Source organism: Pteropus vampyrus, unplaced genomic scaffold, assembly GCF_000151845.1.
Source record: "Pteropus vampyrus isolate Shadow unplaced genomic scaffold, Pvam_2.0 Scaffold231, whole genome shotgun sequence".
NCBI classification, from domain to species: domain Eukaryota; kingdom Metazoa; phylum Chordata; class Mammalia; order Chiroptera; family Pteropodidae; genus Pteropus; species Pteropus vampyrus.
Window position 1 is genome coordinate 269,654 of NW_011889012.1, and position 17,058 is coordinate 286,711.

The 17,058-nt window shown below is 48.7% G+C and overlaps 1 protein-coding gene across 1 annotated transcript in view; it reads left to right on the forward strand.

The window, feature by feature from the left end:
* The window catches only part of HTT (huntingtin), a 114,234-nt gene that overhangs the window by 27,964 nt on the left and 69,212 nt on the right, over positions 1-17,058 (forward strand). The window contains exons 12-25 of the mRNA XM_023519670.1: positions 1,695-1,821; positions 2,047-2,162; positions 3,526-3,637; positions 3,871-4,008; positions 4,793-4,951; positions 5,043-5,140; positions 6,250-6,389; positions 7,301-7,364; positions 7,592-7,692; positions 9,961-10,107; positions 11,817-11,937; positions 13,526-13,602; positions 14,584-14,735; positions 15,814-16,016. Coding sequence (XP_023375438.1) covers positions 1,695-1,821; positions 2,047-2,162; positions 3,526-3,637; positions 3,871-4,008; positions 4,793-4,951; positions 5,043-5,140; positions 6,250-6,389; positions 7,301-7,364; positions 7,592-7,692; positions 9,961-10,107; positions 11,817-11,937; positions 13,526-13,602; positions 14,584-14,735; positions 15,814-16,016 — 1,755 coding nt within the window. The remainder of the gene's footprint in view (positions 1-1,694; positions 1,822-2,046; positions 2,163-3,525; positions 3,638-3,870; positions 4,009-4,792; positions 4,952-5,042; positions 5,141-6,249; positions 6,390-7,300; positions 7,365-7,591; positions 7,693-9,960; positions 10,108-11,816; positions 11,938-13,525; positions 13,603-14,583; positions 14,736-15,813; positions 16,017-17,058) is intronic.

The following is a 17,058-nucleotide window of genomic DNA, read 5'->3' on the forward strand; positions in this document are numbered from 1 at the left end:
AGGGACGCTTGGGCAGGTGCTGGCTCGGGGCGTTTGACATCAGTGCTAGGGGTTCCTGCTGTTGGTTTATTACCCCAGCTTCCACGAGACGCCTCGCCGCTCGCTTTACAGTGGCTGGCTTTGGACAGATTTGTTAGAAGTAGGAATAAAGGACCATAGGAAATGATGGAAATTTCCTATTTTAGGAGTGTTTCAGATGTTAAGCGTGTGCTGTGCTGGAACTGGGGCCTGCGGGCCTCTCTGGCCCGTGGGGAACCAAGCTGTCCTTGCTACTTCTCAGGTTGGTACAGTTCTTTCTGATTGGCAAGGTGCTTCCATGTCCTGTGTCCAGCCCTTGATTACTGCCCCCTTGTCGGTATAAGCTGGGGCGGAGTGTGCACAAGCTGGGGCGGAGCTCACAGGGAGTGTGCACAAGCTGGGGCAGAGCTCACAGGAGGCTCCCAGTCTGGAGCAGGGGCCGGAAAGTAAATCTCTTTGGCTTTGTGAGCTTTGCGACCTTGTCACAGCTCTGCCGCTGGAGTGTGAAAGAAGCCGCAAATAATCTAGAAATGGGGGCATGACCGCGTTCCAATAAAACTACGAACTTGGGTGGCAGGACAGGTCTGGGTGGCAGGACAGGTCGTCGTTTGCCTCCCCCTAGGCTAGAGTGTGTGTTTGTAGCGGGGCAGGTGACAAGTTAATAGTCAACAGGAGAGTAACTGCGTAGTCAGAGGGATGTAAGTGCTGTAGAGAAAAAGAAGCAAATGGAAGGGGACAGGGACTTTCCTCATGAGACAGCTCAGGGTGGGGATGAAGGGCTTGACTCGGGGCCACCGGGAGGAGCCACTGGGATGAGCGTTTGGGCCTCGCTGGTCAGCTGTGTAGCCTGGAGCACTTTCTTATCTGTAAAACAAGGGTGGGATGGGCCTGTGTGGCAAGACCTCCAGGATTAGGATTAGGGATCGTGACAGTGTGCTCTGATCTGGCCCGGAATGCACTGAGGTGTTCAGAAACGTTTTTTATTGTGTGAAACTTCTCATTTAACCTGTTTTGTTTGTCCGTTTTTAGTAACTAATCTGGAAGACGGGGAGTGGAGGAAGTCATTTTTTTCCTTGGTTGGTTTTGATCACATAAGACTTGGGATGATTTTTTTTAAATGATGTAGAATTTACTTTAGTAATAATTTATTAGCATATTGAGGATTCATTATTCAGTTTTTCAGATAAATTATATGGGATTTCAAATGGATGTGAAAAGTTTTGTAGTATGGAATTATAACCCAGTTTATGGCTACGTACGTGAAATACCGTGTCCAAAACAGTTGACTTAGTCCTAGCAATTTAGGAGGCAATCTGTTTATTATATTGTTAAGTTTTTGTCTAAAAGATCTTCCTCATTTCTGACTGACTACGAAGTTTGCTTATGAAGACAAAGGTTTTGTTTGGAATTTTTTTTTTTTTATATCAAAGAGAGAAATTTCCAGATTGGAATTTCTTTGGAATTTGTAGAGTTATAAAAGCTTTCTGTAATGTAGCAGTAACGTGTGACCAGCAAGCTCTTGATGATTTACGCACGCGCATCCACGTGCGCTTGAGGACTGGCCTTCGCGTTAGATGTGGCTCATGTCACTTAGCGGTGCCACCTTTGCGCTTCCGTGTTGAGCGTCAACCCTTGGCAACGACACTTCAGAACCCTCACAGCCTTGAACCGTTTAGGTGTTAGATGGCGCCGACAGCCAGTATTCAGGGATGCAGCTTGGACCGCCGCAGGAGGACGGTGACGAGGAACCCACGGGCATTCTTCCCGATGAAGACTCAGACGCTTTCAGAAACTCTGCCATCGGTATGTCGACTTCAGCTGACGTGCTTTGAAAAGGTCTCGTTTTCAACCCCGACATCGTAGTTTTATCTTAGCTTCTAGATATCTTTGTTTTCTGAGTTGTAAGCAGCGGATGAGGAAGGATCATCCTTTCTCCTGCTTTAACGCCTGTACTTTCGTGTTGATTGTGTGTAGAATTGTGTATTTGTGTTCGTTGGAAGCTTAGTCTCGACTTCTGTTTCTTTGAAGCCCTTCAACAAGCACACCTGTTGAAAAGCATGGGCCACAGCAGGCAGCCCTCTGATAGCAGTGTAGATAAATTTGTGTCGAGAGATGAAGCCGCCGAGCCAGATCAGGAAAACAAGGTGAGAGGCTTCGGCTGGAGACGGCGCGGCGTTCCGCGCTCACACGGCGTCCAGTGTGCAGCATGCTCCTAGCTCGCCCGTTGTGGAGTTTTTGCTCAGCTGTTTCCTTTAAAAATGGCCCGCTCCCCCAGGCCTGCTCCTCCTTGCTGCCTCTCCAGGCACCGGCAGTCTTGAGACTTGCCTGAGCCTGGCCTCCCGTGAGAGACCGCCCCAGACAGCCCTGTGTTAGCCGGTGGCTCCCTCGCTGGTTTCTCAGACGTCTCACTGACGGTCGCGCATGGCCTTGCAGCGTTTCTTGCTTTTGCTCCATTGAATGGATTTGTTTGTTTGTGTATTATGGTGAAGTACACATAACAGGATTTGCCAGCTCAGTGGCATCGAGCACATTCACACTGTAGTGACGACCACGGCCGTCATCTCCAAGATTTCTTCATGGTCCCGACGGAACCTCTCTCCCCACTAAACAGCGACTCCCCATCCCTCTCCCCCCGCCCCCGGCACCACCATCCGCCTTCTGTCTCTGGGCATTTGCCTGCTCTAGGGGCCTCATAGAAGTGGGGTCATACAGGATTTTTTCTTTCACATCTGGCTCATTTCACTGAGCGTGATGTTCTCCACGTTCATCCGTGCCGTAGCAGGGGTCAGATTCCTTCCCTTTTAGGACTGAATAATATTCCATTATATGTGATACCACAGTTTGTTTTTCTATTCATCCGTTGGTGAACACTTGGGTTACTTCTGTCTTTCGGTGACCGCGAATGATGCTGCTGTGAACATGGGTGTATACATACCTCTTCACGACGCTGATCTTGGTTCTCGTGGGTAGGCATCCAGATGTGGAATGGCTGGGACATATGGAAATTGTGTTTTGAAGTTTTTGAGGAACCGCCTGTCCTCTCAATTTTAAGTTTCTTTAGAGCGAGAAACAATGCTTTGTACTTAGTCCCACACAGATGCCCACTATTGCCACCTTGGTCGTTCCTTCCAGGTCCCTTCATGGCAGGCTTGCCCCCTCCCAGCTTTGGGCTTTCCTTCTGCCTGAGGGGCTTCTCCTTGTCCTGAGGGTGGCAGCTCACGCTGTGCTTCCCTAAGCAGCCTCTCCCACATGCTGGTCTCAGCTGCCTTTCTACACGGTGCTCCATCCCTGCTGCAGCCCACGTGACCCTGTGCCACAACTGCCTCTGGCTGGGCTGTTCTGCCTTACCGTGGTGTGTGAGTCAGGCGTATATGTGGGCAGAGAAGCATCTCTGTCCCCAGTGCTGGCATAATCGCTGCCCAGGGAACTACTTGTTGAGTGAACGAGTGAGTGAACGTATCGGTTCTCTGATTATAAGACAAATAAGTGTCAATTTCTCTGTTCTAGCCTTGCCGGATCAAGGGTGACATAGGACAGTCCACCGACCATGATTCTGCTCCCCTTGTCCATTGTGTCCGCCTTTTATCTGCTTCATTTTTGCTAACTGGGGAAAAAAATGGTAAGTATGGAAGGGCAGGTGCAGAGCTGAAGGCCGTCCCTAGTTTCGGAGGTCCGCTGGGTGACCAGGTTAGTGCCTGGTTACTGCAGCCGGGGGAGTGAGCGAGTCGGAAAGTGAGGGCGTCGGGAGGAAGGAGGAAGAGACGGGCAGCGGCTTTAGTGGGTCTAGTTTTGTCTGTTTGGAAATGAAACGCGGCTTTGATGCTGAAGGTGACTCGGGTGGTTGCTTTGCAGCGCTGGTTCCGGACAGGGACGTGAGGGTCAGCGTGAAGGCGCTGGCGCTCAGCTGTGTCGGCGCCGCCGTGGCCCTTCATCCCGAGTCTTTCTTCAGCAAACTTTACAAAGTACCTCTTGACACCACGGAATACCCTGGTATGTTAAAAGTTCACACCTCCTTCCTCATGTCTGATCCTTATTGTGAAAACTATTCCAAACCATCTTGGCCCTTTTTAGAGCGTACGTTTTTTGAGGTAGTTTATGGCGTTTGAACTGGTGGCAGCTCTTCACCAAACACAGATAGTGACGTAGCTTCTAGGACTGTCAATGCGATGCTTAGTTAAAGCACAGAGTAATAGAATTCTAGAACGGGAGCCAGTTTACTATGCACTGGATTTGTACCGAAAGCACAAGCTGTGTATTATGTCGGCATTGCTTTGGAGCGCCCTGAGGCAGGCCAGGTGTTCACACTCAGACACGTGGGAACTGAGGGTGGCCAAGGCGACTCGACAGCAGGCGCAGTCCCCTGCGACACACATTCCGGGACGTGTTCTCGTCGTGGAGTGAGTGACGGGAAGAGCTCCACTTCGGAGCTTCTCCTCCTGCCTTCTCCTTCTTGCTTTTTCTTTGGGCAAGGGGACCAACTTGTGCTTTTGAATTTATGTTAGGTGAGAGCAGGCTCGTTTGAGTTTCTCTAATTTTTTTGAAATGAAATCTGGGAATTTGCTCATTGGCTGACAGCCTAGATCCTCACCGGTTGTGCGGTGGCATCAGCCCTACGATGGATCTGGGGTCTCTGGTCCCCTAGCGTGGCCGCTGTGTCGGGCCTTGTCCAGATTTGGCTCGCCCCTCGCCCTTGATTTTCTTTGCTGAGAATCGAGCTTTTGCGTGAGTTAGGAAGGCGAAGGAGGCATAGCAGCTGGGTGATCTGTCCCTGCAGACGAGCAGTATGTCTCGGATGTCCTGAACTACATCGCTCACGGAGACCCGCAGGTCCGCGGGGCCACGGCCATCCTGTGTGGGACCCTCATCTGCTCCATCCTCAGCAGGTCTCGCTTCCGAGTCGGGGACTGGATGGGCGCTGTCAGGACTCTGACAGGTAACGGCCGATTTTCAGGACTGGCTTTTCTAGGTGTCACGGCTAAGCTTGAGTTTACGTAACGGTGTTTGCTGCTTGTTCTTCTGGTCAGGAAGTACATTTTCTCTGGTGGACTGCGTTCCTTTGCTGCAGAGAACTTTGAAGGATGAGTCTTCCGTTACTTGCAAGTTGGCTTGTACTGCTGTGCGGGTAAGCATAATCATTTGTTCATGATCATACTCGTTTCTTTGGAAGTTTTAGAAGTTTTTACTTTTATTACAATTAAAGTATCAAATGTGCCCAGACATTCTAAAGCTGTAAACATTAATAAACATCTGTGTATCCACCACTCAGCTTTAGAAAGAAAACACTGCTGATAAAGTTAAGGTTTATTAATAGACTTCCATTTGAATTTTAATTCTCAGAATACGTGTTTGAAATATACTTTCTCCTAAAGCGTGTATTTGGAAATTGACTTTGCTAATATTATGTGTAAAATTAAAAACAATAAGTCCATTAGGCTGTAGAATAAAAGTCCAGTGAGGCATAGGGTTATTGAGCAGCTCTGTATTTGTGTCCGTGGAGTGGCCTCTGTCCTTTGCATGGTGGCAAGTCCAGCCTTATACACCACCTGGGTCATAAATCACAGCTGGCCAATCAGCAGCGGGAGAACTTAACCAATAGAAATTAAAACAAAAGCCTTATAATTGTCAAACTTATAGGATGCCTTCCCTTTTTAAAACTTCATGGCCTGGCCAGAATTGTTCCTCAGTTCCAGAAGTTTGCCAGATTTCGGTTGAGCAGAGGGAAGTGTGTTGGCAGCATGGTGAAGCGACTGGCCCCGTGCCAGTCTGTGTGGAAATGCCCGCGTGTGTGCTCAGGCGCAGGGAATTGTGCAGCCACAGAAGTCCTATTCTGTCCCCTTGTGTGGCAAAGTACAGAGTAACATCAGCAAGGGCGTGGGGCCTGAGATTTGTTTTAGAAGTGGGTGGCGTTGCCCTGTCTTCCTCTTGACCACCGGTAAATGTTCGTGAGATTAGTGTCTGAGAATGGAGGCCGTGACTTAGGCAGAAATGAGAGGAAGAAGGAAATGGTTATGTGGATGAGACACGCTTACTTCTACACTCGAGCTGACTGAGATGAAGTGTATGCTAGAAGTACCTCTGAGACGTGGGACGAGTGTGCGCCAGTAGCGCCACAGACCCCAGCTGCGGCTCCGGCCTGTCACAGACGCCGGCTGCGGCTCCGACCTGTCACAGACGCCGGCTGCGGCTCTGGCCTGGGCTGGCCGGATGCGAGCGCCATGGCCTTGCTTTCAGCATTGTGTCGCGAGCCTGTGCAACAGCAGCTGCAGTGACCTGGGCTTACAGCTGATCACCGACGTGCTGAGCCTGCGGAGCAGCTCGTACTGGCTGCTGAGGACGGAGCTGCTGGAGACGCTCGCAGAGGTTGACTTCAGGTGAGCACATCAGGTTCGTCCGCGGAGCCCGGGCCGCTCAGCGTTCGCACGAGGCATCGAAAGGCGGATGCAGGCAGTGGTCGTTCCCAGGGAGCCCGTGCAGCAGGAACCTCGGCGTTTTTCTCCGTCTCGGCTTCGCTCTATTCCCGGAATCTCTAAGTGCAGGCAGAGGAGGGCGTTTTCTTCATAGTCGTTTAAGTGTCCGGATGGTGGGAATAACGTGGCTCAGACTATTAAAACCACGTAGCTCCCATCAGTTCTGCTTCCTTAACAGGAATGCCATCATTTTACGGAACTCAGGTCAGGTAGCTGGTTTGTATTTTGTTGCAACTGAGAAATAACTCGATGCGTTGCAGCTTTTCACTTTCCAGGACTGAGTTTCGGTCCAAGTTGTTCCCTCGGAAGGGAATTCCCCTTTGTTACCGGTGTTTCTTGCCACATATGCAGAGCCTGGCGTTAGCCAGGCTCGTGCTGCCGCCCGCAGCCGGGTGTTTCCTTGTGTCCTCCGAGCATCTCCGACAAGTAGGGATGGACCGCACTTGACAGGTGGGCGCTGGGGGAGCTCCTCCTGGCCCGCAGCCGGTTGCCCCCTGCCAGCGGCTCCGCGCCTTCTGCGCTTGGCGCCCGAGCCAGTTCTGCTGGGCACTTGGAGCCTCCCAGAATAACACACGTTTATACTTGTTTTGAAGACGGTTTGCTGAGCACGTCTGGTTGGGTCTGGAGTTATGTGAGGGGCGCGGTTCCCCTTGCCGTCACACGGCAGTGTCGCCATCCTTTGGCGCACGTGCTGCTGCTCAGAGCCTTCCCTGTGCTCGGAGCAGCCTGTGAGCCCTCCCGCCCCGGCGTCTGTCTGTCAGCGGGTGTTTGCCGAGTGACACGTTGTTTCATCGTTAAACGTGTTCTTCCGTTAGGTTGGTGAGCTTCTTGGAGGCAAAAGCAGACCACCTTCACCGCGGGGCCCACCATTACACGGGGGTAAGCAGCTCATCTCGCGAGGCCACCTGTCACCCCCAGCAGTCGCGCTTTCTTGGTGCGGAATCGCGCCGAGTGCTCTCCGCTGAGGTCTGGGAAAGTTGGGGTCGCATGGGGTGAACTTAAGACTGGTGACCTCGAGTTCTTCCTCCCTGGCTTTCCAAAATATCTTACCGAAAGCTTAGCTAAAGACAGAGACCGTCTCTGTGTTTTTGCTCTTCTCGCCAAAGCTGCTGAAACTGCAGGAGCGGGTGCTCAGCGGCGTCGTCCTCCACCTGCTCGGGGACGAAGACCCCCGCGTGCGCCACGTCGCGGCCGCTTCGCTAGTAAGGTACTTGCCGGATGCTTTTCCTTCCATTCACGTTTCTGGTGAAAGCACTTCGTGTTACGAGAATGGGAAAAGGGGAAGACTCAGAGGCTCGAGGGCAGTTTTTAAAATCTTTTGAGGTCATTGTCAGCTGCTCTTAAACTATCAAAAAAATTTATTCACTGCCATGAGAGTCTAAAATGACAATTAAAACAACAAAGTACTAATCTCCTATTGTAAAAGTAACGCACTGTCGTCAGAATTTTGGCACATAGAGAAGAGCACCAAGGAGAGCGGGAACAGCGCTCGGCTCCGCCACTCGTGACGGCCGCCGTCAGCGTTTCGCTGTGTGGCCTCTGAACGGGTGTCTTTCTCAGATTTGGGACAAAATATACCGCGGTTTTGTAATCTGGTACTTTCCAATTAATGTATTGTTGGTGTCTTCCTGTTATCAAATACTCTTCTAAAAAAGAAATTTTAATTAGTGCCATTTGTACTATGTGATTGTGATAAATTTTTATATAAATATTTGGTTGGCTATTAAGTTTTCTTTGATTTAAATAAAGAATAATGCTCCAGTAACCACTGTTACACATAAATGTTTATAATTTCTTAAAATTAATTTCTGGGAGTTGCATTACTAGGCCAAGCTTTTTTATGTGTTTTTTTTTTTCTTTTTAATTTCTAAAATCTTTTTAGAGGATAATTTATATCCCTTAAAATTCATGCATTTTAAGTGTGCAATTAAATATTGTTAGTACATTTACGGAGTTGTGTAACCAACACCATTATCCACTTTTAGAACATTTTCATCACCCAAAAAGACCCCAAATTCTCAGTTTCCAGCTGCAGCCCCAAGCAACCACAAATATACTTCCTGACTCCAGAGATTTGCCTCTTCTGGACGTTTTCTATAAATGCGATCACGCGCTGGATGGACTTTTGCCTGGCTTTTTTCACTTAGTGCTTGGGGCTCACCATGCTGTGGCAGGCATCATGAGTTCGTTCTTTTATTGCTGAATAGTTTTCCATCATGTGGGTAACATTTTTTATTCATTTACCAGATGAGGCATATTGTTGTTATTTCCGCTTTTTGGCCATCACAAGTCCTGTCGTTGTGAACGTTTGCCCACAAGACTCTACGTGGACATACATTTTTATTTGTCTTGGGGAGATACCCACAAGTGGATTTTTCATGGGTTTTGGTACTTACTGTGAAACTGGTCTCCCGACATGTACCGGTTTGTGCTCCCACTTGACCAGAATACGATTGCTCCCGATCCTTCTCATCAAATCAGATGTTTCAGAAAAAGTTAAATATGTGTTAGTTTCTTAGGCAGAAATTGGTGTTTCCTTTTAAAATAACTTTTGTTTTGTTTTAATAGTAACACATTTTTATTGAATAAAACTTAGGGAAAATATAAAAGGGGAAATAAAAACCTTTGTAACCTAAGTAGCCCAAGAAAACTGCAGTTACATCTTGGTGTACATCCTTTCCGTTCTCAGCGTTGTTGTTCGCATGGTTTTAGCTACTTGTGAGATGTTCCTTTTCGTTGACCTAACTGGTCTGTGTGACTTGCCTAATCAACGATTTGGGATCTTTACCATTTCCTGCAAGTGATAGCAATTTGTTATACCCTGAAACAAACTGTGCTTAATGGCCAACTCTCCATGGAGGAAAGAGGTTTTAATTAGAGATGTTGGGGTTTGCAAACCAGTGTGAGAAAGTCGCAGGTTGTGCGTCCCACCCGTAGGATTGTGAGCACACCCACCCACATCTGCACTGAGGCTGACTGCACAGTGAGCCCCCTGCTCTTCTGCGAAAGGGTCCTGGATTCTGCCTTCGGGTTCAGTTTAGATTTGTGAGGGACCTCAGCTGCAGCCTTGCCGTCTGGGCTGGACAGCTGGTTCCGCGGACCAGACAGCACATGTGAGGAGCGGGCAGGCCAGGCCTGGCCTGGCTGTGGGCAGTGCTCAGTGCTCCCGTTGATGCTGATGAGAGGCTCAGGGAGACAAGGCATTTAACAGGTGCAGAGAAAGGCACTTACTAATTCTATGGCAGACAGAAAGAAAGTGGACCACCTGGTTATTTCAGAGCGGGCGTGTGGGGGGTGGCCCTGTGACCAGAGTCCCCCCGCCAACGTGTTTGAAGAGCAAGCGCCCCACTGACAGAGGGCCGTGGTGGCGTGTGGGTGGACAGTGGGTTAGGCCTAGCCACCTCGACAGGGATGGCATGCACACAGGTGTGCTTCAGGTACTGCCTGGAGTACATAAACTTTCCTTTTATGTTAGGCTTGTCCCAAAACTCTTTTACAAATGTGACCAAGGACAAGCTGATCCGGTAGTGGCTGTGGCGAGAGATCAAAGCAGCGTTTACCTAAAACTCCTCATGCACGAGACGCAGCCGCCCTCCCACTTCTCCGTCAGCACCATAACCAGGTAAGATAGCCAGGTAAACTAACCCGGTCTGACCTCGTCAGGGATCACGTGCCCTTTCCTGACGCCTTTTTGGGGCTTTAATCTAAAATGGATCTCCTAGGGAAAAACCTTAAGGCGAGGGTATATGAGTAGGTCCTCTTCCTTTGATAGGATATTTCTTTTTCAGGATTTACTAGCCCACCTCTCTGTTTAAGCTCTGCTGAGTCACACATAGTGACATTACAGGCCACATACTGACGGATGTATTATTCTGTGTGACCCTGATTTCTGCTGTGTCTTACCTCAAAATTTGTCCATTAACTTTTCACTTTATTCGTGTTCCCTATGAAGAGTATGGTTATGTCGTGCCAGTTAATTTTTAGGTGAGCAGCCTATTAAAGAGTGTCAGTGTTAGTTAGGGTCATTCACCAGTTCAGTGACTCGCAAGTGTTAGTCACGTTTATTGGGAGAAGCTTTTAAACGCAGTTTCACATGGCTCCGCATAGCTCATTCTCGCCTGAGTCTCTAGTGAGTGGCATGGACAGTAGAGGTCATTAGAGCAGAAATGCCCTAATGAAGTTATAATTTTCTTTAGAGTTATAGTTTGCGAAAAAGGCCATAGAAGTAATAATGTGACTATTATGCTTTTTTAACTCTTTTAAATGTTATTTTAAAAATGAGTTTTATGTGATAATTCTCTGCCGAGTGGCAGTTTTTTTAAAGCTTGGGCTAACTGACTTCCAGGCTGAAATGTTCGCTTGATACTTTCATTCTGAATTTGGAACTTGGCTGTCACATTTTGAAGTCATTATTCCTAAATAAATATCACTTTTTTTCATTTAAAGACTGCTTAAAAAACTCATGGAGGTAATTTGATTCTCAGAGAATTTCCTTTTTTTAAGCTCAACTGGCATTTTCTGTCTTTGAAAAGATTCAGGGTAAATATTCTTTTATGATAAGAAGCAGCATGAGAGTATTTCATTAGCGGAGAATATTTCATCTTTTTCTAAATGCGATTTCAGAATGTTTAGATGCCAGCAGAGATGAGTATAACATTTTATTAAAGCTGGTCACTAACTGCTCCGTTGAAAGTTTTCCCGGTTCCCGACTCAGGCCGGCCCCTCGACGTGCGCTGTTCCGCTGGTTCTTGCGCGGTGAACACAGTTCCCCGTGGGGAAGCCGTGTTTGCAGCTCCACTGCCTGCTGTTTTACAGTTTATGTGACGAAGATAAAACTCTTCTTCCGGGCTTGTCGTTGAGTGGCCCCGTGCCCAGGACACTGAGGGGCACAAAGGTGCATCAGACACTCACCTGCCTGGGCTTCATTCACAGAGTTGGGAGTTAGAATTTGTATGTAAATCCCAGGAGGGGTCGAAATGGGCCGAGCCATGAGCAGAGTGTGGGGAAGGGGCTGAGCCATCCTGTGGTGGAAGGACTTTTTTGTCTCGCAAGGAGTAGTTTCATGACGGATCTGTTAACTCCGTGTGAGAAATGGGTGGCCTTGGCCGTGCAGGCTGGCGCGGAGGGCGTGGCCGTGGGCGTGGCCCTGCACTGCCGGCGCTCGGGGGTCGGCAGGGAGGGCTGTGATTGCAGCTACTCTCACAGGATGAAGGCCACGTTTATTTCCAGTCTTGCTGTAACTTAAGTCAGGTAAAAGGCATTTAAGGTCTTGTAGCCTTTAATGTGAATCTTTCGAAGTGGATTTTTAAGTCTCCGCATTTTTCTCATTAGAATATACAGAGGCTATAATTTACTGCCGAGCATAACGGACGTCACCCTGGAAAATAACCTCTCAAGGGTCGTTGCAGCGGTGTCTCACGAACTCGTCACGTCCACCACGCGGGCGCTCACTGTAAGTCTCCTTAGGGCGGTCTTCGTGGAGTATGCTTTCGGCAGTTCGTGAGCTCAGTTCTTAATTAGAGCTCTTATGTGCGGGGCGTACTAGGAAATTGTGCTTCTGTGAACAGATCTTGGTTTGTTGATTGGAATATAACACCTATTTTTCTGATTATTAAAGCCAATACAGGAAAGCATGAAAATGAAAATGAAAATAAAAACTACCATAATCTCGTCTGATCTCTGAAGCTAAGCAGGGTCGGGCCTGGTTAGTACTTGGATGGGAGACCTAGGAAGACCAGGCGCTATAGGTGTAAAAAATTTTTAAAAAATAAAAAATAAGGGATTGTAAGCTGACAAGGTCCTTGCAATCTGTGAGGTCAACCAAGGGTTGCCTCGCCTAAAAAATAAAAAAATAAAAATAAAAAACTACCATAATCTGAATTGATAATACATCAGAAATTTAAAATATCTCTTAATATAATTGACTCAGCAACTTTGTAACATATATATTAAGGGGGGAAAACAAATGTCAACAAAGATTTTTGTGTAATAATTATATCATTATTTATGCTGCTGAAATTGGAAAAGAATCATAATGTCCAAGAAACCAAGAAGGATTGAATTCTCTGTGGTAGCTTATTTATTATGCACCTATTAATATGATACTTGGAGATTTTTAATAATATAGTGAGTATAATCTGAATTCTAATATTGAGTGAAAAAAGGCACAACACAAAACTATGCTTGTGTATAGTCAGATCTTAGTTATGAAAAATAATATTCATGTGTATATATTTCTCATATACTCAAGAAAATGACTGGCAGAAAATTGCCAGAATGAATTTTAGGATTATGACTGAATTTTGTTGTCTTCTTTGCATTTTTCGGACATTCACGAATTTCCTAAAATGAGCAAGTGTAACTTTTACAATTAGAAAAAAAAGAATATTGTGCCAACGTAGCGTTAATTTGCTGATTACCAGGTTAAACCTTGTCTTTGATCTTGTGTGACGGAAGCAATGCTCGCACACTGTGGGAAACGCACACTGTGTGATTCGGGCATCTTGGTATCAATGCCTATCAGACTTAGATATCATTTGGGTTCTTTGTAGTTTGGTCTTCCCTTGATTGGGAAGATATAAATAAATATTATTTATTTGTATGTATTGTGGCCTACAGGTGTCAGGCACTGTTCTACACTTGGGCTTTTAAGACAGAGAGGACGCCTGCTCTGGTGGTCCTTGTGGTCTGCTCAGTGGGTGGGTGTGAACCTGCCTGAGTTCGGGAGCAGAGCTGAGCGGGGCGGGGGAGGAAGGGTGCTCTGGGCAGAGGGGGTGGCGCTGGTCCATTACTATTCTGGGCAGAAGTTGCTGCACCGCTACTGGCCTCTCCCCATGGGGGTTTCTGCCACTTTCCCTTAAAACCTGGATGTCAGATGTCTAGCTATGCTTTGTAAGATACGGATTTGTACCATGGTAAGACAGGTGTCCTAGCATTAGGCAGATCTCGATTGTGTTTCCATTGTTTGTACTTTTATGAAGGGTAGGAGGAGGTTCAGTTTAATAAACTCTTTTTGATTTTATTGTTCTTTTCTTCTTTAGTTTGGATGCTGTGAAGCTTTGTGTCTTCTTTCAACTGCCTTTCCTGTTTGCATTTGGAGTTTAGGTTGGCATTGTGGGTATGTATTTTTCTCAGCACATGGATGTCTCCATGTGATACAGACAGAGTTGTTACACTCCTGTTTTTCCTTTCTTGTTATTTTTTTATCATTTGGGCCTCTTGGGAAAACACCTGAAGGATGCTTGTTTCTGCCCTGTTGACCATGTGGGACTGGTGATAGGCACCGCTGGGCAGCACTGAGCTGGTGTCATTCAGGGGGTGTCAGATGCTCGCTGTTCAGCGTGGGGGAGGGCTTGAGGGTGTTATTTGCAGGTTCATTTAAGAGAATGCACGTGCTGGCAAAAGACTTTTCTAATCGGCTTACTTCTCTCCAGAATTATTGATATTTATTAAACACTAAGAAACATTTTTGTTTAAAATCAAATGTGACCTATCATACAAAATCATGATGAACTACAAGAGTGTCATGTAGGGGCTGCTGTACTTACATGAGCAGTTTTCATTTTAAAATGACGTTCTTCCAGAGATGCCCTAACAGTTCTGAACTGATTCCGGGTCTTCCACAGATTAAGGAGTGAGCTTCTTTTATGTGTCCTGATAACTGGGAAAATTTTGGTGACTCACCATCACATTTGGAAGTAAATTGCAGATTTCGTGTGTGATCAGCATATGACTGATGTTTGCTGAAGTGAACAGCATTCTCTGGTCTGGAATGATTGCTCTCCTCTGTCAGCAGATAGCTACAGAACAACCACAGTTTCTAGTCAGAGAGCCAGCACTAGACTTGACTTCTGAGCAGCTTTGGCATTGGAGTAAAATGTGCCATCTCAAAATGTAAAAAAAGTTAAGTTGTCAAGATAAACGGTTATAGTACCTTTAATCAGACCTTCTCAAATGATTTATGGGGCTGCGGTTTATAAGAAAGATGGTAGTTAACAATGGTAAAATCGCGCCATGAGCCGATGTGAAACGTAGTGATGCGCCTTCTTCTTGCTTTAAAATTTTTCTGCAATTTGACCTTGCGAACGTCTGCTTCCAGAGTGCCCCCGCTGAGCGCCTCAGACGAGTCTAGAAAGAGCTGCACCGTGGGCATGGCCTCGGTGATCCTCGCGCTGCTCTCGTCGGCGTGGTTCCCGCTAGACCTCTCGGCTCACCAGGATGCTTTGATCTTAGCCGGAAACTTGCTTGCAGGTAACGGTACCAAGTTCAGACATGAACCCCTTTAGCTTTTGATTTCCTTTTGACGGGTGGTGCTAGTGAGCTATGACGGGAAGTGCTGTGAGGTCACTGCCAGCGGCAGCCTGTTCCGTTGGAGTTTCAGACGGTCTCGACACGCATGCACGTGTCCTGCAGGCAGCTGTTCTGCATCGAGTATTTTAAAGATGCCGTTCGCAGCCCAGGCCCTGAGTTAGCCAGAGGTAAGCTCATTTCACGGGGCACCACGGGCCCCCTGAAATGAGCTTACCTCTGACATGAAAGTATGACATGTGGGCTCCGTTCTGAAGTCAAATGTAGATTAGAGGGGCACATGTAGACTAAGTTCAGCGGCAGCGCAGTGGCCGTAACCGCTGTCCCTTGGGCATTAGGATGGGAAACAAGATTTATGGGCTGGCAGGAAAAGGGTACATGAACCAACGGAGGGCACAGCACGTCCCAAGGCACGGAGACGTGAAACAGTGTGTGACATGCGAGTAAGTCATTTTGGATGTCACGTAAGGACAAGGACTAGGGCGGAGCATGGCCGGTGAGGGCCGCTGAAATTGGTGGGTGTGGGTGTTGCCGGTCTCCGTTACGGAGGACTTGGCCCATTTGCCATGGGAGGGCACCAGAGAGCTTTGTAAGGGGGACTCACAGCCGCGTTAGTGTTTTAGCGCCCAGCCGACTTGAGTGTGGGTCGGAGGAGAAGGAAGGGAACGGAGAAGGTTCGTGTTGTAGTTTAAGCGAGAGATGGACTTGAACGAGGTCGCGGCTGTGGAGTGCAGGAGGAGACGGATGGGAAGCGTCAAGGAGGCAGAGGCCGCGGGCCTGGGTCCCCCATCGAGAGGGGCCTCAGATGACTGACACGTCCTGGGTGGTGTGTGACGGTGACATTCATGGAAACTGGAAATACAATCTGGGGGGCCATTGTCAGTTTCCTCTTAATTTCGAGGTATCGGTTGACTATCAGGTGACGTCCGATGTAGATGAGTCCGAAGGACGCATGTTCCCTGAGCGATTTCTGCTCCCCCCGCTGTCGAGGTGGGAGGTAACACGTGTGCCTCTATCACAGCCAGTGCCCCCAAGTCTCTGAAAAGCCCATGGACCTCTGAAGAGGAGGCCAGCCCAGCAGCCACCAAGCAGGAGGAGGTGTGGCCCGCTCTGGGTGACCGGAGCCTGGTGCCCATGGTGGAGCAGCTCTTCTCCCACCTGCTCAAGGTGGTTAACATCTGCGCGCACGTCCTGGATGACGTGGCTCCCGGGCCGGCAGTGAAGGTAACCGCGGGCTCGGGTGGTGGCTTCGTGGCTGAGTGACTGGGCTCCCGAGACTGTGTTCACCGCCCGTCCCTCCCTCCCTCGCTTTCGCTCTAAATGAGCAGGACAGCTCTTGTCGTGACACTGAGTTTCGCATCAAAACGTGATCACCCGGTTCGTAGCCCTTTGCCGTCCTCCTCAGATACTGTCCCCCGGGAGGGAGAGGGCTAGCGTCGTCCTTAGGCTTCAGCTCAGCCAGGAGAGCTCGGGAAGCGGGCGCTGCCCACGCGCTCCCTCTGCAGCGCTGGCAGACACTCGCTTTTCTGTGCCGTTCAGGAAAGCCAGCCTCAAAGCAAACGGTAAAGCGTTGGCACAGTGGCTTTGGGTGGATCGGCGCACTCAGAACCTTGCCTGCCTGGTCTCTGTCTTGCTCGTGGAGTGAGCGAGCAGCAGAGCAGGGACCCGATGTCCACGCCCGTCACCATCTACACTGTGCTGCAGTGCCGGCTGCCTCCTGTGGCGTGGGGGCTGGCTATTCTGTATTCTCTTGTCTTCTAGCTCTGCTGCTTATTGGCCGTGACCTTGAATAAGTCACTCCATTTCTGAGCTCATTTCCTCATTTGGAAACCAGAGTTTAAAACGTTGGTGCACACCCTCTGGTGTCGAGGCCCCATAGAACACCCGGTCGCTGCCGATGGAGGTGGCGTGCCTGGGCTCCCATGGCCTCAGGCCCCTCCTGACGCCTCCTTCCGCCCCTAGCACACCTGTTAGGAAGTTCTGGGTCCATGCCGACTGCCTGCGGTGTGCCGTGGCTAGAGGATGGAGCACGTATGGTGCCTGAGCTCTGTAGATGGGATTCAGAGAAGTCTGATGGGGCTCGTTCTTTCCTGTAAATGCTAGAACCGCGTGCTGCCGTTTCCCTCGTCTGTGCGGTTGCACTTCATGAGCTCTCACTCTCTCCTAGGCAGCCCTGCCATCTCTAACGAACCCGCCGTCTCTAAGTCCGATCCGACGGAAGGGGAAGGAGAAGGAACCGGCAGAGCAGGCCTCTGTGCCGCTGAGT